Source organism: Gopherus flavomarginatus, chromosome 1 (genome assembly GCF_025201925.1).
Source record: "Gopherus flavomarginatus isolate rGopFla2 chromosome 1, rGopFla2.mat.asm, whole genome shotgun sequence".
In the NCBI taxonomy this organism is placed as follows: domain Eukaryota; kingdom Metazoa; phylum Chordata; order Testudines; family Testudinidae; genus Gopherus; species Gopherus flavomarginatus.
The window spans coordinates 117,067,588-117,088,925 of record NC_066617.1 but is presented as its reverse complement, the minus strand read 5'-3'; the positions used below and the strand labels follow the sequence as shown (position 1 = coordinate 117,088,925).

At 42.0% G+C, this 21,338-nt stretch overlaps 1 protein-coding gene across 13 annotated transcripts in view; it reads right to left on the bottom strand.

Moving 5' to 3' along the window:
• ERC1 (ELKS/RAB6-interacting/CAST family member 1) overlaps window positions 1-21,338 on the bottom strand; it is a 604,755-nt gene that overhangs the window by 246,467 nt on the left and 336,950 nt on the right. For 11 of the 13 annotated variants that reach the window (XM_050918047.1, XM_050918052.1, XM_050918028.1 and 8 more), the window contains one exon: window positions 807-938. The exons of the other annotated variants lie outside the window; for them this stretch is intronic. In XM_050918047.1, the coding sequence (XP_050774004.1) occupies window positions 807-938 (132 nt within the window). The remainder of the gene's footprint in view (window positions 1-806; window positions 939-21,338) is intronic. 13 annotated transcript variants of the gene reach the window in all.

Below are 21,338 nucleotides of genomic sequence, written 5' to 3'. Positions count from 1 at the left end.
GACTTTTCTTCTCTTTCAAGATCCTTCAGGGCCTATCCCCACCCTACCTATCATCTTTCATACTAAGATGTCAACTCTCACCCGACTCTGGCCCACAATACCAGTCTCTATCATCCATTTGTTATATTTTCAATCAAACACCTTCAAGCTTTCTTCCATGCTGCCCCTCGTGATTGGGAGGAGCTCCCCATAATCATCAACAAAGCTAACACATACTCTTCCTTCAAAATCCTTCTCACAACTCCTTTTCCGTTATGCCTACAAAGAACTTGACAATGACTAAGATGCTGGTCTGCTGAGACCATTGCCTATCATGCTGACCACTAATGTTTCACTGTTTCTTTGTACTCCCCATTCATTGTCCCTTGTCCTACACTTAGATTATAAACTCTTTATGACAGGGACCATCCTTTTGTTCTGTGTCTGTACAGCGCCTAGCACAGTGGTGTCTTGTGTCTATGTTTAGTGCTCCTATGTGCTAAGGTAATACAAGTTAATAATAATACAACATATATAGTACAGAGCGTGTGAACACGTTTACACACAGGAATATATATTTGATGTATACATGTCAGAGCGGAATGTCACACAAACCTCTCTTTCAAAGCACTGAACACCACACACTCATATTTAGTTTCAGGAAAGGACAGAAATGGATCCAATTAGTGAATGTCTGCACAGTGCTTTAGGATCCCCAGATGGCAAGGTACTATTCAAGGGCAAAGAATGATTACTACTACTTCATTGTCAGGCTGTACCTCTTACATGCCCAACGGCAACATCAGTGACTGTATAAGATTGCAGACCTGTTTCTCAGCATCAGTCCTGGCTGATTCCTCTTGTGCTAGCACCATTTCCCGCTCTGCAGTTATCTGCACACTCTCTCTCAGTGCCTCTTCCAATTCTTCAATCCGATCATCCTTTTTACGCAGGTTATCCTGGAAAATGATGGGAGACCAGGTGAAGTAGACTAATTTGGAAATAAGAATCAGAGCCCATTAACAACCAAGTGCTATGCCAACTAAATAGCTGCTCTCCCTCCCAGGATGCAATTCCACATCAAAATATCTTCGCAAAAAAGGAAGGAAAAATGAAGTGAAGGAAGAGGAGGAGGAATTGTATAATACAGTGAAGGAAAAATCTAGCAAAGCAAGACAAATGTGCTTGCCCTCTGCAACTGTGGTACCACAATCCTTTCATATCAAATAGTACAGGTATGAGAGGGTTGTTTGTAAAGAAAAGATTAGTGTGCAGTTCCAAAGAAGCTTAATAGCCAGCAGTGGTGGGACAATAGCAGCATTTGAATTCCCTCATGCACTCTCACTCTCACAGGCAGGTGTGGCAGAAGGGAAACATTGCATTGCAATTTTGCAATTCACTATGTCCAGATGGAAAAAAATATTTTATTGTCTGAAGCAAATGTTAACCTAACAAGAAAACAGGACAAATATCTGTACAGTTTCAGCCAAGTTTAGCTTCAGTTTTCCATCAAATACTGTTGCATGAAAAACCCACTTGAAGTTCTGGTGGGAAGTCCAGTTTGGATTTCAGGCATCTGAAGTGTAATATCCCCATATACTTCATTCTTTGATTAAGAATATCTTCACAGTTGCAAGTTTAGGTATACTGCATATATTCAAAGGCCACTGAAATGCACTACAGGGTCAGGAGGAAATATCAAAAACTATTTCTTTACACATACAATGTAATTTGGAAAAAGTAGTATCAAGGGAACTGCATTCCAGTTTTTACCAAGAGAATCTGCTCATGAGATATTTCTGACAGTAAATGCACTCCTGTGTTTGGAGTGGTAGCTTGGCCACAAGATTGAAAAACAAGCCATTTTAGGCTGGTCAGGATACTTTGATTTCTTGAAGTGTTGCAGCCGCTGATTTAAAAATAATCAACTAAAACAAGCAAGCTGGGGACACATTCTATGCATCTTTGGTGTTGCAGGCTATGTTAGCTCAGACAATAATCACCAGCATTAGAGATCTGATTTTAAAGTAACTACAAGGACTTCTCAGACTACTTCTCTGCAGTTGCAGGCCTTGTAATGGAGGGACCATACTTTCTTATGGTATGTCATAAGAGCAAGCATATGAACACCTTGCTTCTCATATCCCACTTGCTATCTGAAAAGCAGCTGAAATGAGGGAAGAAGCGGTGGCAAACTTATCCCTTTGTTTTCTGTCCTTTCAGATCTTCATGTTGAAATCTTCCCACTGTTCCTCTGGAAGTATTTTACAGCACACAAAGTGTGAGGAATAACAATTGATTTTGAAGAGGTTTGGAAAGAGGTTTGGTTCTGAATCCACCATTCTGATAATGTTATTAGAGTTTAAAGAAGGATCTTATTCCTAGATGTCCATCTCCAAGGAACTGGGCTGTGTCCCCCACAAGAGCTGAGCAGTGCAGATTGATGCTGGTTCTCTTTCAAGCTTGTCACTTCTAATCATCCTGTTCCAATACAGCTGCATATCAGCCTGCCAAGAGAGCTGTGCAGATCTCTGGCACCAGTGCCAAGTGGAGACAGTCTAATGAGACCTGTCCAGCCAGTAGGAATCTACAAAATGTGGCTGGCTTTCAAAAAGGTATTCGAGATACTTTCCTATAGTGCTTGCTGTTCAAAGAAGAACATTAATTAAATGGATTTACAGGGGGGCAATGGCCAGTTCAATTACAATAGAGTTTCCGACAAAACTAATGAACAGGTTCTCACATTAAAAATTTATGCTGCATGAGTCAAATTACACCTTTTGTTGAGTCCTTTTGATGCACTGATAAAATCTTCCAGTGTTCTCAAAACTACTTAGGGGTTGCAATTAGTCAACTCAAAGTCATCCCCTCAAAAAAGAATGAAACAGTGAGTTCCCAAAAAAATCATCATAGAGTGTTAATTCTGTCACGCTTGAAAAATGTCAATGTTGTTGACTACACTCTTTCAAATCTTCTCCCTGGTTAGGCTGTAGAGTTTGGGACTGTCCATTCCATTTCGCTGCACAGGATCTGGTAATGCTCATCTACACAGCTGTGTGCAACGGGAAAGTGGTTTATAAGAAGGAATTTGGCATATAAACTTAAATCTACACATATGCGCTCTTTTGTGCCCAAACATTTAAGAGCTCTAGGTACCCAGCCTAGTAAATTGCTCCATTCAGAAAAGTAAACTTTGGAGGACAGAAATAAGAGCTATTGGGTCCTATTGGTGATGCCAGAACAGGCTGGAACAGTGCTTTGGTACTTGCATGTGAAAATCTTTGCTGCTGTGTCTATTTGGAAACTGCTGTTTGAAATAAATGTGAGAAAGATATTTTGCATATTAATGTTATCAGCAAAATCTCTACAGCATGTGTTTAATTACTTTCCCTAAAATGACACTCAGACATACAGGCATCCTCTGAAAACATTTATGCAGATGCTGGAGTGCTAGGCAATACTGGAAAATGCACAGTGTGCATTCATGCAAACAACTGTCAACACCCTCTTCACCTTCAGCATATGAGCTACCTACAGTCTATTCAGTAAGTAGAGTTTAGTTATAACTTTGTTCTTCCAGTCTATCAGACAAACGTTCTGAGAAAACTCATGGTAATTTCCCCTAACTCATATTCACTCCACTATGAGCCTTCACACCTGTCCCTATAAAACAATGTCAAAGTCAGAAATGAGTAGCAGAGCTTGACAAATCCACACAGTACTGGCATTCCAAAGCACAGCATAGTGAGTTTTTGTTAGACCACAGCATTAATTATTCTGTTCCTCGCTCCTTGGTCCATCAAATAAAAAATTATGGTCCAAGTTGTTTCTAGATGTAAATCATGGAACTGGAGAGAAGAAAAATAGAAAAAAAAGTCAGTTCTGTAGTAAGTAGCAAAACCAAGTGATAGATGAGGCCCTTTATGGGAGGAAAATCTCTCTTGCAGATTTTTCTGTTTTGCACGTAGGTATCACAATGATTGGGCAATTTATAAAAACCTAAAGAGAAATCTCCAACTTTCACCAGAGAGCTACATGAACATAGAGGAGGAAAAAGTCGTCTTGTGCGAGTTTGATTTTCATAATAGTTGATATATGGGGGTCACAAATGGACTTAGACATTGCCCTTGAAGAAGGAAGAAATAAAAATGCTTTGCACTTTCAAGTGGATCTGAGTTGAATGGTGAGTGACATTTGCTTTTTGGTGCTTTGTTGACAAACTTGAGTAACATTTAGTAGTTGAGCAAAGTGACAAATGGATACAAATCAACATTTTTGTCCTCTGCAGAAACATCTACCACCTCAGCATTCTCCACTATGCTAACAATACTAACAGGACAGTTATAAAATGGTAGACCAAACTGCAAAGTACAGAAATTATATGTAAAATGTTCCCCAAGGCCATCCTTACAGAAAGAAAAGGAGGGCTGAGAAAAAGACAGAGATGGGAGCAGGTGTTTGGGAAGGTTAGGCTCCCAATTCAGGGATCACAGTCTTAGGGTGAACCCAAGGGTGGGCTGTTTTTATTTCTGCTTTCCATTTACATAAAAATTTTACTTTCAGTAACGCTGAGGAAAAAGATATTACTGACGACAACGGTCTTTTTCCTACTGAATCACTCCACTGGTTTATGGTGCCCTTGTGGAAAAAAATGTCAATTTTTAATTCTATGGATGTCCTGGGAAACTCAAGATGTATTTCTACGAGACACCTCTTTGGATAAAGGAAATCAGAAACAGGGCATGGCCCAAAGTAGTAAGAGAAAAATAACAATCACATGATTTTTCAGATGCTCATACATCAGACAAGTTAACTGATCCACTGGAGTAGTGGATTGGAGGGGAAGAAAAGCTGTCTGACACATGCATTCATTACGTTTTGATATTGATGGCAAAACTGCAGGTACGTAAAATAAAAACAATAAATTGTCAGTGCTTCTCCCTGAATTATACAACGCATCATTTGGTATTTTGACCTGCAATAAGCTGAAGTCCTGAGAGTTTTTACAGATTGACAGTAGTTTCTGACTAACTCTAAGAACACCATTCAGAAAATGCTGTTAAAATTATGCTGAGAAATTCCTTCAAAAGTTTCAGTGTGCGTGCACACACATATATATAAAATAGGAAAATGTTTGAAATGAAAAGTAAAAAAATAAAAATAGAAGAACCATAATTTAAAATGTTTGACAGCAGAAGTTAATGAAACATGGAAAGAAGAAAACAGTAAGAAAATTCTGCACTACTCAGAACAAAATCTCTACAACCACCTACCTCAGTGAGACAGAATGGGAGGGTGGGGAAGAGAGGTGAGGACAAGCCTCTCCACTTCCAGATAGTCAAATATGTCTGTAAAATGTCATGCCAAAGAATGTGATCGGAAACATACTTTTATCACCAAGAATTAATTACACAGAAGCTGACACAAATGTTAAGCATCACTGAAAAACACACAGTGGCCAATGTGGATGGGATAAATACAGATGAAACTAATTCCATTGCTGGAAAACAATTGAACTAAGTTTGCCAACTGAAAGAAACAGCACAGAAAAGCAGCAACAATTACACACAAAACTGTAGCCCTATAATGGCTTGTGCACTGATTAACAACAGGCAACCACATCTAGTCCCAGAAGAGTATAAAGCCCCACCAGTAGGTCTGAGATCAGAGAAACATCACTGAAGACAAAGTCCCTTTTGGGGTAAAATTATATCAAACAGAAGTAATCCTAGTAGCAAAATACAACTACATCTAAATGCTTCTCCCTAAAATATATATAAATTGAAAAACACCAGGAATTTGCAAACTGCAAAAGAATAGGCATACTAGAAAGACAGACTAATTGGATACATAATCCAGTCACAATACCGTGTTTGGCCATGGCACAAGTAGTGTGAGCCAATTAATTATTTTGGAGTTCGGGGGGGTGGGGAGAGGGACAACAACATTGAGACTAAAACTAAAATTAACTCAAGCACAACTTTATTCTTCACATTCCTGGAATTTATTTTCACCCTGTTTTGATAACTCATTTGGAAAATTCTTAAGAAAATCCATGGAAGGATGCACATTACTACTGCAGCCTCAAGGATTGCGGCAACTAGGTTTCAGAATATTATGCAAAGAATTGCCAACAATTGTCTGGGAAATCTGCAGAGTCAACCTTTGATTCCTTCAGAGTTTGTGTCCTTAGGCATCTTCTGTGCTATCACTCAAAGTTGTGAGAATTTTTAAAAAGACTATCTCTGAAAGCGAATCAGCCATATTCAACATCAAGAGCAATCTAAAGCACAGAGAGGTTTGTACGTAACAATGGAGCAGGATCCTGACCGATGCTAACTGAAATAACAGGTCTATTATAAAATTCTGTACTCCCCACATGCCTTGCTTCCCTCTCTGGATTAGCCTGAAAGTAGATTTTATTGAACCTTAGAAACTGGAAAAAAAGAAAGAAAGGAAGGAAGGAAGCTGTAGATAAGTGTTAAACAGAAGGCCCAGAATCAAAGTAAAAGGAAGAACAGGTTAAGTAAGACTAGCAGAAACTGGAAATTTCTCTCTCATATAGCTACCACGCATTGGACACTTCTTTCCTGTTAGTTTAAGTTTGGTGCCCCAAAAATGAATCGGAACAGTATGTTGATATTATACAGGTATTTCTCACTAGTAAAAGCCTAGACAGACGAAAAGTTCATGCCAATACTAACATCCAGGTTTACCATTTAGCAGTTCGTACAGGATGCCAACAGCTTTAACATTTCACTCCAGCTGCTGCAAATTACCACTTCTGTATTTGTTAAAGCCAACAGGGGCCATGATTCTGTACCACCACACTGGGTCACTGCCTCACCCATGACTGACAGCCATTGCTGAGATTGCTACTGGTAACAATGCTCTGAAATGAGCAAATAAGGCTTCCGTAATTGTGTTTTTGTGGGGGATAAGAGGGGGTAGACTACTGTAAAAAGATTTCATCACCTATAAATCAGAAGTGTGACTCAGACTCCTAAATTCCTGTGGGTTAAAGGCAAAACCAGCAACAGATGTAACTAACAGCACTTCAAAATACCAACGAGAAGCTTGAACACATAAGTGACTTCCCTGATGACCCCCATACACCCTGCTGAACTCTGCTTCCTGACGTCAGTCCTGTCATCATCATTGTACTAATATATCACAGTAGTTGTAAGACACACCTTCTGCCCCACTTCCAATCCAAACATTCAGTAAGAAGAGAGCAGGCAAAGAAACAGGCATGGAAAAATGTCTAAAAAAGTTCATTCCCATCCTCCCATACTTAAATTAAAAATAAAAATACTTGTTGGTACAGTAATTCTACAGAAGTGTTTACACAGCAATTAAATGGCTGAATTTATTGAGTCTCTTCGTTTCTCAGCTACAGACAACTATTTCAGAGGGTTTCACATTTATCACCCCAGACAAGCAGTTTCCTCCCCCTTCAACACTCCTTGTCCCTTTCTGACTCTTCACTATAGTAAAGTAGCAGATTTATTTGTTAAGACTGAAGAGCTGCTTCCTTTAGAACAAGCACCACTTACCAGATAGGACTAACATGTTAGGAGGATATTAATGTTAACCTCTGTTCATTTTCCTTAAAGTAAAGAGACAGTAATTCCTTATTACCTTTACCCTAAACATTCCTCCTCCTCCCTCTCCCATCCCAATAAAAGTTCATTCAAATCATTTGATATGTCAGATTCAAATACCAACAACCCTCATGCATGCTGGGGGAAAAAGAAACAACTGAAGACAGATGCATCAATGAAGCCAATTTCAAGAAAAGCAACTGTTTCGGGTGCAGACAGGATTCTGTTACACATCAGATATTTTTTATTCTTCTTCTTCTTCTAAGGAAATGCTTTTTCTTAAACATTAAAAGATGTCCTTTCTTTTCTCAACTCTTTTCAGTCAATGCACAGATCAGGATTGTCTCAACTATTAAAAACTGAAGTCATGACAAGAGATGCATTTGATTCTAAAAATAAAAACAACATACATTTGTACAGTCATACATTGTGTGTATAATAATGAACATTATAAAAAAACTGTCCTGTATCTTAATCCAGTTAGATCAAACAATATCAAGACTCTTTTTGGTTTAGTTTACTACATAATAACGAGGTACCATGCCTCTGGCCAACAGTTTAGTAACCATAAGCATAATTATAAGATGAAATAGCTTTTTGTTAAAAAAATAATAGACATTTACATTAAATAAACAAGATGGGCTACAATAATACAGGATAATTAGATTGTGAGTTTCTTGCATTGCTTTGGTAGAGAAGTCCTGCTTCTCCATAACTGAAAGGGTTCTGGTGACATTTTAGTTAAGATTTATTTTCTTAGGCGCTGATCCAAAGCCCATTCAAGTCAATGAACATCTTTCCATTAACTTGAATGGGCTTTGGATCAGGTCTCTAGATCTTCCCTGGCAGTTTATGTTGACACCAAGGTCCATCTATTGTTCTTGATATAGAACTCAAAGATGTTCCTTATCTTCAACGGCATGGCCACCTGCTTTAGAGGAATATTAGAATCTCAAATAAATTAGGGTCAATTGTTCAGGAAGAAAATGAATGATTTATAGGTGCTGCATTGCTCAGTTGACTTAATCATGCAGAATACCAACCTGTATAAGAACTGTGGACCTGAGCACAACACTGAAAAGGCAGAGTTAAAAATTGGGTTTTTAGAAATTAGAATAATGAAAAATCCTGAAAATGCCTCAGAAGATGGACAGGACCAACAGAAGACACTAAGCTTTTCCTTTTTGGTCATTCGTGGTGAATTTCCCACACTGTTTGAAGAAAAAGTTTCTTTTAAAGACATTTTCAGCTGTATGCCATCCAGATTATGTAAATATATGTAGATGTCTTCACCTGGGCTATCAAGATTACATCAGTACGGACTAAAAAAAATTCTTGTCATTCTGAAAATATTCCCTTTTTGCACAACACTTAAAATGCTTCTGTAGGTGGACTGGATTAAGAGGAGAAAGAAAAATGTTTATTTTCCCCCTCAGGTGATAGTACACTCCTGTTGATCTAAATGGCCTGAGGGATATCTGAAAGTTTTGGATAATGTGCAGTTCAGAGAAACTAAAGTGATATTAACTAACATAGGGCTACATGGGGACACACTGTGCATTCTGATAAACATAATTTTTTAATAAGCGGAATTTGGATAATTTGAATAAGAGAGTTACTAACCAGCTCAGAAATTGTTGTTCTTCAAGATGTGTTGCACATGTCCATTCCACTCTTGGATTTGTGTGCCTAGCGCAAGGGCATCACGAACTTTTTCCCTCAGCGGTACTCACTGGGACACTTTAGGGTTCCCTTGCTGTTACGTACTGGTGTGTGCAGATGCTCTGCATGCAGATACAAAGGACAGAGCCACCCCTAGACTCCTGCAGTTCCTTCTTGCCAGAGATCCGATGTAGAGGAATAGGAAGGCAGGTTGTGGAATAGACATGTGCAGCACATTTTGAAGAACAACAGTTACTAAACAGTTTTTTCTTCGAATAATTGTCATGTGCATTCCATTCTTGGTGATTCACAAGCCATAAGAACAGGAGATGTGATCACAGTCTATTTCAATAAAGATTGGAGAACAACCCGTCCAACTCTAGCATTGTCACTGCAGTCTTGAGCCACAGAGTAGTGGGAGAAAAATGTGTGGACTGAGGACCACATTGCTGCTCTACAAATGTCTGCAACTGGAACCTGTACCAGAAAAGCTGGATGAGGCCAACTGCAACCCTGTCAAATGAGCTGCAACTCTGCTAGACGGATTGACATTAGCTAAGTCACAGTACATATGTATATAGGAGGCATCCAGGAAGAAATTCTCTGGGTAAAGACTGACTGTTCTCTTATTCTGTCTGCCACTGCTACGAACAACTAGGAAGATTTATGGAAGTGCCTGGTTCTGTCCAGGTAGAATGCTAGAACTCTTCTGACATCCAAGGTTTGCAAACGCTCTTCTTCCCTGCTTGAATATGGTTTTGGTAGGATACAGGCAAATAAACTGGCTGATTGATGTGGAAAGATGACACCATCTTTGAGATAAACTTTGGATAAGGACACAGGTAAACCTTGTCCTTAAAAAAAAGATTGTATGTGGAGGCCGAACACTGAGAAATACAGCTCCCCTACTCTTCTGGCCAAGATAACGGCCACCAAAAATGCTACCTTCATTGATAGATGCAGCACAGAGCAGGTAGCCAATGGTTCAAATGGGGAACCCATAAGACTTGACAATACTAAGTTTAGATCTCACAGGGGAACAGGGTCTTGTACTTGAGGATATAATTTGACTAAGCCTTTCAAAAACCTTATGAACATGTCATTGGACGAAAAAGTGATTGTCCACTTTAGGGAGGAATGTTGAAACAGTTGTCAGATGTACTTTGATTGAACAAACTACCAACTCTTGGTGTTTCAGGTATAATAAGTAGTCCAGGATATGTTGAACTGAAGATTGGCCAGAGATACCCCATACTAGTGACACTATATGGAAAAAATCTCAATTGAGAGAGGTAATTAGCTCTTGCAGAAGGCTTTCAATGATTCAGCAGAATCTCTTGAACCTCTTTTGAGCAAGACTGCTCTCTAGTATTCAGCCACGGCACATCCTTGCAGTTAAATGAAGGGATCATGATCTTGGGAAATTAGGTTGAAGTGTAGGGGATGTGGAACTGGAGGCTTCACTGACAGCGCCAGGAAAGTGGACAACCAGTGTTGATGGGCCCATGGTGGGGCTATAAGTATGACTCTGGCATGGTACTGTCTTATCATTAGTAATACATGTGAATGAGCAGGATTGGTGGAAAAGGGTGGAAGAGTCAGCCTGATCATGACAATAAAAACACATCTGTCATATGACCCCACAGAGAACAGAGCTTCCAACAATTTCTGTTGGACTTTGTTGCAAACAGGTCTCCTTGGGGAAACCCTCACTGCTGGAAGATGGATCTGGCCACATCTGGACAAAGACACCACTCATGGTGACTCAAACAATTTGCTTGGGTGATCTGCTAGATCATTTTGGACCCCTGGCAGGTAAAACGCTTCTAGATCTATTGAGTTGGCAGTGCTCCCAGAGTAGAGTCTTCTCTTGACAGAGTGGAAGAACAGGCTCTGCGCTGCTTGTTGAGACAGAAAATTGCTACCATATTGTCTTGTGAGGACTAACATGCTGCTTCCCTTGAACTGCGATAGAACTACTCAGTACAGCAGTGTGACAGTGTTTAGTTCTCTGACATTGATATGTAAAGCTAAGTGTTCTGAAGCCATAGAACCTGACTCTATAGAGAACCCAGGTGGGCTCCGCATCCTAGGGCAGATGCATATGTCATTAGTGTGAGCATCAGTTGCGGGTGGGCAAATGGAATATCTATACTTACACTGGTTGAATTTTTCCACCAATCTAGGGAGGTAAGGACATGAGAGGTCACTCCCACCACTAAGTCTAGCTGATGGCGGTTTGGAGAGTAGACTGATGCCAGCCAGCCACTCAGAGTACTCAGGGGCAGTCCAATGTCTTGGATCACATAGGTGCAAGAGATCACATGTCCCAGAAGCCTCTAACGGTTTTGTGCTGTTGTGACCAGGTAAGAGTTCAAACTTATAACAATTGATCACATTGCCTAGAATCTGGAGTCCGGTAGAAAGGTCCTGCTTTGAAATGAATCCAGTACAGCACTTATAAACCCTATCCTCTGGACCAGGGAGAGGAGACTATTTTTCTGTGTTGATCAATAGTTCCAAGAAATTGAATGCTGAATGGATCAGGACAACACTGCTTTGTGCTTGCAGCGCAGACTGGCCCTGAACAAGTCAGTTGTCCAGAGAGGGGTAAACCTCAACTCCCAATCTTTGGAGGAATGCAGCTACTACTGGAAGAGTTCCTAAAGGGTCTAGTTCTATCCAAATCAAAGGGCAAAGCCCTGCGTATATCCAACATATGCATTGTGGATTCAAAGGAATTTGCATACGGTTTAGGAAAGAAGGTTGGTAGATGTACAGATTCATTGATGTGGAATGATGAATGTACTTTTGGAAGAAATTTGGGGTGTAGTCGGAGGATAACTTTGTCCTTAAAAAATAATGTGTAGGGTGGGTCCGCCATGAGAGCTGCTATTTCTCCTGCATGTCTGGTGGAGGTGATTGTGACTAAAAATGCTGTTTTCATAGAGAGGTGTAAGAGAGAGCAATGGGCTAGGGGTTCAAATGGTTGTTGTGTTAAGCAGGTTAATACTATGTGAAGATCCCAGGCAGGGGTAGGAGATTTAATGTCCGGGTATAGGGATTGGAGCCCTTTGAGAAAGTGCTTGGTGACTGGATGAGCAAAAACAGAAGTATCGTCAATTTTTTCGTGAAAAGTTGTAATAGCAGCTAAATGGATTTCGATGGAACTGAAAGAGAGGTGGATTGCTGAAGGTCTAATGGGTGATCAGGTATGGATGAGGTGTGGATGTGGGAAGAATTTGGGCTGATCGAGCATCATTGTGTGAATCGCTTCCACTTTCAGAGACAGGTGGTGCGAGTAGATTGTGTTCTGCTATGTAAAAGTACTCTTTGAACCTGTTCAGAGCATGTAGGAACCAAGCTTTGAGATGAAGCATGGATAGGTTAGGGTGAAGAAATCAACCGTGTTGTTGTGACAGGAGGTTCGAAGTGAGGGGCAATGAAAATTGGTGGACGAATTGACATTCTGGTGAGGAACGGATACCACGGTTGTCTAGGCCACAATGGGGCAATCAGAATTACCATGGCACAATCTGTTTGTATTTTTGTCAGAACTCTGTAGAGAACCAGTATCAGGGGGAAAGCATACATTAAGTCCTAAACCCATGAGATTAGGAATGCATCTCTTAGGGAAAGTTTGCCCAGTCCAGATTTGGAGCAAAATTCGGGACATTTCTTGTTCTTCACAGTCATGAAGAGGTCCAAGATTGAGTAGCCCCAAACGTGGAATATGTTGCATATGACTGTGTCATTTATCTCCCATTCATGATTCCAGGGAAAACCTCTGCAGTGGTATTCAGGCCCCCAGGAAGATAGGTGGCTGATATCTGGATGTTGTTCACGAGGCACTAATTCCAGAGCTTCATAATTCCTGTACAAAGCGAGTGAGATCGAGCCCCTCCCTGTCTGTTTGCATAGAACATGCTTGCGATGTTGTCTGTCATTATCTGAACATGTTGGGTTCCGAATGAATTGGAGGACGCGATGGAAGGTGTTGCGTATGGCTCACAGTTCTAGGATGTTTATGTGTAGGGAGGCTTCGGTGGAAGACTATAGCCCCTGGGCTGTGTCGTGGGACATCTGTGCTCCCCATCCTGTGAGGGATGCATCGGCAGTCATTATAAAGGATGGAGCATCCCTGGAGAAAAAAAGAGACTCCTGAACAGAGGTTGGAGGGAACTGTCCAACATCGGAGGAAGTCTTCAGCTCTGAAGAGAATGGATAAAGGCTTGTTTAGAGCATGTACATTTGGTCTGTAAACTGTTGCCAACCAAGCTTGGAAGCACCACATGTATAGGAGTGCATTTTTGACCACGAAAGTACATGAGGCCATGTGACCTAAAAGTTGCAGGCAGTCTCGAGCAGTGACCTGGGGACTGTGATGAAGTTTCGTGACCAGGAGTTTTATGGTGTTGAAACGGTCGAGCGGGAGAGTCGCTGTTCCCACCCGGAAATCCAAGTGCACTCCTATGAACTCCAGTTGTTGGGTAGGAGATAAGGTGGATTTGTTTTTGTTTATTTGTAGGCTGAGGGACAGGAAGCAAGTGATGGTAAGCTGCTTGGATTGAAGAGCTTCATCGAGCGTTGAGGAGACAATTGTCAAAGTAAGGAAATATTATAACTTCCTGTTTTCTGAGGTGGGCAGTGACTACAGCTAGGAGTTTGGAAAAAACTCGGGGGTGGTGGATAGGCCAAAGGGCAACATCCTGTATTGAAAACATGTCGCACTGAGGGTAAAACGAAGAAAATGTCTGTGGGCTGGGTGAATAGTCACATGAAAACAGGCATCCTGTAGACTGAGGGCTGAAAATCAATTGCCCTGCTCCAGTGCTGGGATTATGGTGGCGAGGGTAACCTTTTTGATAAATTTGTTTAGCCGCCTGAGGTCAAGGATCAGTCGCCATCCCCCGGTTTTATTTTCTGTTAAAAAGTAATGTGAATAGAAACCTTTCCCTCTGTGTTGTTCGGGCACAATTTCCACTGCTCTCAGTTGAAGGAGAAGATGTACTTCTTGGAGGAGCAGTTGCTCATGAGAGGGGTCCCTGAAGAGGGATGGGGTGGGTGGGTGGGTGGGAGGCAGGGAGAGGAAAGGGATGGAATAGCCAATTGTGATGACCTCTAAAGCCCCCTTGGTGGTGGTAATATTTCACCATTGATGGGAGAATGGGCACAGGTGCTGACCAAAAATAGGGGCAGGCAGTGTAAGCACTGAGGTGGGAGTATTGTTTTCCATACCCTCGACCAAGGCGGGGCAGCATGGTCACTGGTAAGGCTAGTATCTATATTGTCACATTCTGGTTGTAGGGGTTTGAATTCTTAGAGATTGGAGGGTTGCCGTTGAGTCCTCAATGGAATGGAGTACATCATTCATTGTGGAGGCAAAGAGTTTGCTGCCGTCGAAAGGGAGATCCTCAATGGTACTCTGGACCTCCCGAGGAAAGGAAGAGGATGAGAGCCATGAACCTGTGGCAGTGGATCTTGCTGCAGTATTGTTCGCATCAAGGGCAGCTTGAAGAGCGGTGTGGGAGATGATTTGTCCCTCGGAAACTATTGCTGTAAATTGTTGTTTCTTTTCTTCTGGAGTGTGATCGATAAAGTCCATGAATTTATGGTAATATTTTTCCAGAATGGCTGTATAATTAGCAATGCAAAATTTCAGTGTGAAAGAAGCATATACCTTACGTCCAAACAGATCTAATCGCTTACTGTCCTTGTCAGATGGGGTGGAGCAGGGAAACTGGTGTTTGTTCTTTTGGTTGACTGCGAGTTTGGCGCTGGATAAGTGAAAAGGAATTCCGAGCCCTTGGAAGGGATAAAGTACTTCCGATCTGCTTGCTTATGGATAGGTAGGCTTGCCACAGGAGTTTGCCAGATGGCCTTGCCAGGTTCTAAAAGGGCTGCGTTGATAGGTAATGCAATCCTGGAAGACGAAGAGGGCTGCAGGATGTTGGTTAGCTCATGTTGCTGTTCAGGGACTTCCTACAGTTTAATTCTTAGCTCACTGGCAACTCTTTTAAAGAGGCCCTGAAATTTTAAGAAGACAACCAATGACGTAGGGAGAGGAGGAGCAATGCTTCATTAGGAGGAACAACTGGTTCTATTTGGTTAGAGGCAGGCCTTGCTTGATCCTGTGGTTGTGACAGGACTGCCTGATGTCTTGAGTCAGTGCAGGTTCATCAGCTGGCGGTACCAAGCAGGTCTCATGCCTAACTGCAGTGGCATAATGAGTGTGGTCCCGAGTATAAGGTGCCCATGGAGCCCAATATTGCCACTGTGGTGGGAAGGGCATGGGTGGTGCCATCCAGGGGTTTACGCACCATGGGGAGGGACCCTCAGAGTAAGATGAGGTAGCTTTTTTATGACCTCTCTTGATTGGGGTCTGTGGACAGGAGATCTGATAAGATGAAAATTCTCCCTGCAGCTCAGATTCCTCATCACTGGAGGAAAGCTGTCCGGACTTTGCCTGAGTGTCCGGAGAGAAGTAGGTGTTAAGTAGGAGTGACTGCAAGATATGCAACACCAGTAGGTCCCTTGACTGTGCGAATTGCGGTGCCGCACAGCTTCTGTGAGGTGAGGGCTGCACGAGAGGAATTTGTTGAGAAGAAGGGTTCCTCTGCACCAGTGTCCTGAGCCTTATGTCACTGCCGGCCAGCTCAAAGGATGACGGTGCCGGGAGAATGAGAAGAGCCTGTGCAGGGTCAGGCAGGCTAGTATGCATCGACACTTCTTCCATTGCGGTGCCGAATGGTGCCATGAGAGAGGCAGGCAACTGGAAGCCTGAAGCCTTGGCACTGGAGTGTGGTTCTACTGCAACAGACACAGGTGGGTTTCGCCCAGCACGTCAAAAGTGCTCAGCTGAGGAAACAGCGTGAGGGAAGTAGTGGATCTGCCCGGTAAACTCTTGTCCCTGAAAATACCCTTTGCGGATGAGAGAGGCTGCCACTTTTTTAAAGTGTTCTTATCTTTTTTTTTGGGAGCGGGGGGGGGAGGATAAGCGAGGCTGCGGAGTGCAGTGGAGTCAGCGCCCGGATCTGAGGCTGGTCTGAGAGATTTTTGAAGCAGGAGGAATTTTAACCATAGCTCCCTGTCCTTGCGTGCCCTGGATTTTAACTTGATGCAGTGGGCACATTTCTGGGGGATGTGGGACTCCCCCAAACATTTAATACATTTTGAGTGGCCATCTGAAAGAGGGATGGCATCACTGCAGTTAGAGCAGTACTTAAAAACTGGGGAGCCAGGCATGTTGGAAGTGGCTGCCGCTGACAGGAACAAAAAGTTGTTTTGTTTGGTGGAGTTTTTTTTTTTTGTTGTTTTAAAAGAAAAGAGAAGGGAAAATGATATCTAACTATAACTGGGAAGTTAAACTAATGAAAATTAGTTGAACAAAGAGAGACAGAAATTTCTCTAACGAGTCTGCTGAGCTCTGTCTCAGGCCGAGGACAGTAGAGAAGAAACAGAGGAAACCAGTGGCGCATGTGTACTATTAAAGCACACTCAGTGTGGGGGGCAGGCTCTGTGCATGAGCGACTGCTATGAGTACTGCTGTGAAAATCTCCAAGCAAGGCACAGGGACACAGCAGCACCTGGAGTGGAGCACCCACAGGGACCTCTGGAGTGGAGCACCCACAGGTACATCTCTCGAAGAAGAATGATAGCATGGGATATTAGGGGGTTTGGAAGACACAAATGGTCTTTGCAGTGGGACTGGATTACAATCCATGTGAGCTATTAATGCAGATACTTAATCACACAAAAAGCTTTGATATCTTTGAACACAGGGTGCTAGACTACATAGCCTACCAACATAAAGTTTAATAAGCAAGGAAATGTTACTGAACACCCATCAGTGCCCCTTCTCAACCTTATAGTCCACCCACATATCTCCTTCTCTGGAACCATCAACTAGCAGCTTTATCTCCAAATAAATATCAATCACAGACACACGCAGATTTCATTTTTACATAATTAATTTCTACATAAAATATACCAGCTTTATATCAATCACTAATACTGATCACTTATTCAAGTAATTTTTCCTAAGCATTACAGAAAAACATATCACATTCACCAATTGCAATCTGGCATACTTCAACACAACAGTAAAAAAAAAAATCTGTGTACAATTTATGAAATCCACACTAACTGTATATTAATAAAAATAAACATGAAACAAATAAAATGTGATTGGCCTTCAAGGGTGTCAAACAATCAATCAGGAGGAGGGTGGGGATTGTGGACCATGGGTGACAGAAAGAAGGGAGTCGTGGATGAGAAGAGAACTGATGAGTTGAGTACAAATGGAGTATTGAATGATTTACCTGCTTATTTCCTTGCTATTTATCTTTCTGTCTCAATCTGGACTCTAAATTCCTGTGTTTTTGCGTGGAAATACAACAATAAAATGTAATGCCCCAGAGTTCAGGTTACTAATGAAATTTAATTATCTCTGGAGGGTTAAGAATTCAAAAAAGAAGCAGCTGCCAACAGATTCAGTAAGTTCTTTTCTTGCAGCTACACGTTCAACAATTTTCCAGAGAAGCTGAAAGGACTGATGCTGACTTACAGTGCTTTGCAGACTTTTGTCAGTCACTTTTTCCATACATGGGGCATAAATTTCTAGTCTAAGTCATTAATATTTGTTTAACGTTCCACAAAAAAGATAAGTGTTTTCATATATCCTGAAGTGTGTGCAAGCCTTTGCCTAGAGGGAAATCTAATAGAGAAAGCACTGGTAAAATGTAGAATAGGATTATTTCTAAAGAAAGGACAAAATAAGGTTGGGGGGAGGGGTGCGGAAAGCTTGATAAGCAGACACAGAAAGAATGTAAAAGCACAACAAGGGAATGTTTAGGTTTATTACCACGGGCAAATCAATCATGCTAAAAGTTTTAGAGTAAATATCGAACCACTCATCATAGAAAATGGAACTCAAAATAATTTATTCCAATTTATTTAATAAGCTTTGGAAAGAGTAAATTCCAACCTTCATATGAGCTGCACAATGAACACTCCCTCGCCCCCATCGGCCACAGCCAGTGAAAAACAGGGCAAAAGCTTTCTTCAGCAATGAAAGAACAGAATTCACTGCAGCAGAATGAATATTTTTATTCTCCAGAAGGGACTAGATTTCGAAACAGCAAATGAAATAAAGTTTAAAAAAAGAGAAAAAACAGAAGATGGTAAAACAGAAGATGGTAAAATGCAAATTTATTACCATCTTTTGAGCCCATGAAACAAAACACCAAAACGTAAAGATCTGGTTTTTCCCTTAAAGTATTTCTATTGTTTTGCTTAAACCTATCCCTTAATGTTTTCTATTCTCAGGAGAATTCTCTCACAGGAGTCACAGTTTGTTGTCAACAATCACATTAATCTCTCTGACAGTTTTCAGCAAAGGGTTTTGAACCAAGATACTAATCTTAAAAAAACCCACACACTTGCAAGGAATAACTAGTGGTTGACATTGTTGGCACAGAGTCAGCAGTACTATCTTCACGGTGTTTAATCTCTTGCCTGTTATAACGGGCACCAATGCATTTCCTTGCCAACTAGACAGCGGAGTGCATCTAGCTGGTCTCATCTTCCCAAACAACTAGCACTTTTACAGTCAAGTTTAAGAACAAAGGGAGTGTCTAGAGCAGGCCTGTACAACTTGTACTGTGGCGAGGGCCATATTACTTCAAAGAAAACAGCTGAGGGCCGTCCCTCGCCCCAGTGCCGCCTGCCCCACCCCTCCTCCTCCCGAAATACATCCCCCACCCCAGCGCCACCCTGCCCTATGGAAACACTCTATTCCCCGCCCCCCGAAGTATAAAGCCTCACCGCCACTGCCCACCTGCCTGCTCGTCATCCCTCCATGAAATAAGGGGAGGGGAAAAGGGGGACAGTTTGAAGGGATTTTCTGGGGCTATGAACTAAGCCGGGGAGGGGAAAGGGGGGCAGTGTGAAGGGATTGGATGTGACTGTCCAACACACAAACACAGGGGCCACAGGGAGCCTGGGGGGGGAGGGGGTGGCAGTGTGATAGGGGCTGGGGAGGGGAAGGTCCCTGGACCAGGGAAGGGGGCAGCAGTCAAGATAGGGCAGGTGCAGCACACACACACATCTCCCCTGGGGATTTCCTGGCTGCCCACAGACAGTTCAACATTCCCCCCTCTACACACAGACAGTTCAACATCCCCCCCCTCTACACAATCACTACGGAGGCTGCCCTGGGACCAACCAGCGCAGTAGCCACCCTGCTCCCAACCGAAGAGGGGGGTTGGGGGAGGTCTCAGCTCAGTCCCCTCCTCCCCCAAGCTGTGGCTCGAGCCCAGGCCAGGCGCCCCTCCTCTCGCTCTGCCCTTACCAGCTCTGCCTCATGCCCAGTACTTCCCACCTCAGTGGGCCCCGGAAGTGATGCACCCACTGTACGCCAGGCGGGGGGAGCGGGAGATGGAGACACGTGCGGTTCTGGCCATTAGGGCGGTTCTGGCCATTAGGTCACATGAGGGGCTGTGAGGTAGGGCCCCCCCACAGGCAGTGGGCGACCCCAGCAGCCCCACCCCGCCGCCTGCCCACAGGCCGCACAGTGAGCCTACGTGAGCCGCATGTTGTGCAGGTCTAGTCTAGAGAATAATAGTTCTGACTGAACAGAGAGCTATACTAAGATGCAGAGAGCCCTACTTCATCTGTCAAAAGGTGTCAAGTTTCTTAATGGCTTTCTCCTAATAAAAATCTCAATGTATAGTTATCAAGTACTGGGATACTTGAGATGCTGCCTATTTCTTGAATAAGCAGGGTTTACCCCACACAAAATTACTCCAAGAAGACTCTTAAATACTGCAGAGTATTTTTATACAATTCCAAAAGGCAGAATTAAATACCTAAGTATTACACTTTTTAAGGATACTCCACAAGGTAGACAAGGTGAATTTGTCTCCCCAGTACATGTTAAATATTTATATTTATACTTTATAAATATAAATATTTAAATCCGTTATAGAGCAAATTACAGAGTAAAAACAAATGGAGCAAATGCATATGCACCTGTTAAGGATCCACTTATTCTTTCTAAATGTCAAGTCTGCTCTCTCAGGCTTAGCCTTTGTAAATGTTATAGTAACAGGCCCTCTCTCTAGAGCATTATCTTCTAGACTAATAAAATAAGAGGCAATCCTGTAACAACCTAGGTAATACCATAAACACAGTCACCTAGAAATGACAGATACTACTTCTGTGTAACTGCCATATCAAATCAGACAACAGGACTGTCTGGTCTGATATTGGGTAATACCTTTTATACTTCAGAGGAATGCAAAATCTACACCTGCGTTCTTTAATAATACACCCAAACCATTCATACATGTATGTATGAGAAATAGCCACTATTTAAGTAGTCTTCATTAAAAAGTGTAAAATTTTTGCTTACCCTCATTATCTTGATGTGTAATATTACAAACATTAAAAGCAATAAAAATACTCAGACTTTTTACACATTTATCAGACAAAAAGCCTGGAGATAATATTGCTGTCATATTTCATGAACTGCTCAATATGTGCATTACAATAAAGTTAGTTTTTTAAAAAATCCCTCAAATGTTAGAAAACCAGGAAATGGCAGAGTTAGGGCTGTACTTCTTAAGCAAGGCACCCAAAGTATCTTAATTCTGCTCCTATTAAGATACACTGAAAAATGTAAATGAGACTTAAGGAAGCATTTTGCGGCGGGGAGGGTTAGAAGAGTGGCACTGAGAAGCCTCCTTAGGTAAATGTAGATTAAAACACCAGTAGGTTCACACGTAAGGTGGACAGGTGAGAACAAAGGGCTTGGGAAGATTTCTTCCTTTCCTGTGGACCTCCAAATGTGTCCCCCACCCCATCCTTGATTTGCTTGAGGTGACATGCTGGCACCCCTTATGATCTTCCTTGAGACCAAGTTATATTTTGTGCTCTTTCTGCAGGGAAAATGGCAGAAACTTTTGTTTTTAAAATCAAAGCTTATGAGCCCATCATTCACAATGTCGAATGTCAAGTTTCTTGGAGCCAAAGTCCTATAGCATAGATCCAAAATGAAAACAATCTGATATTTCACTTTATACTAATTTTTGG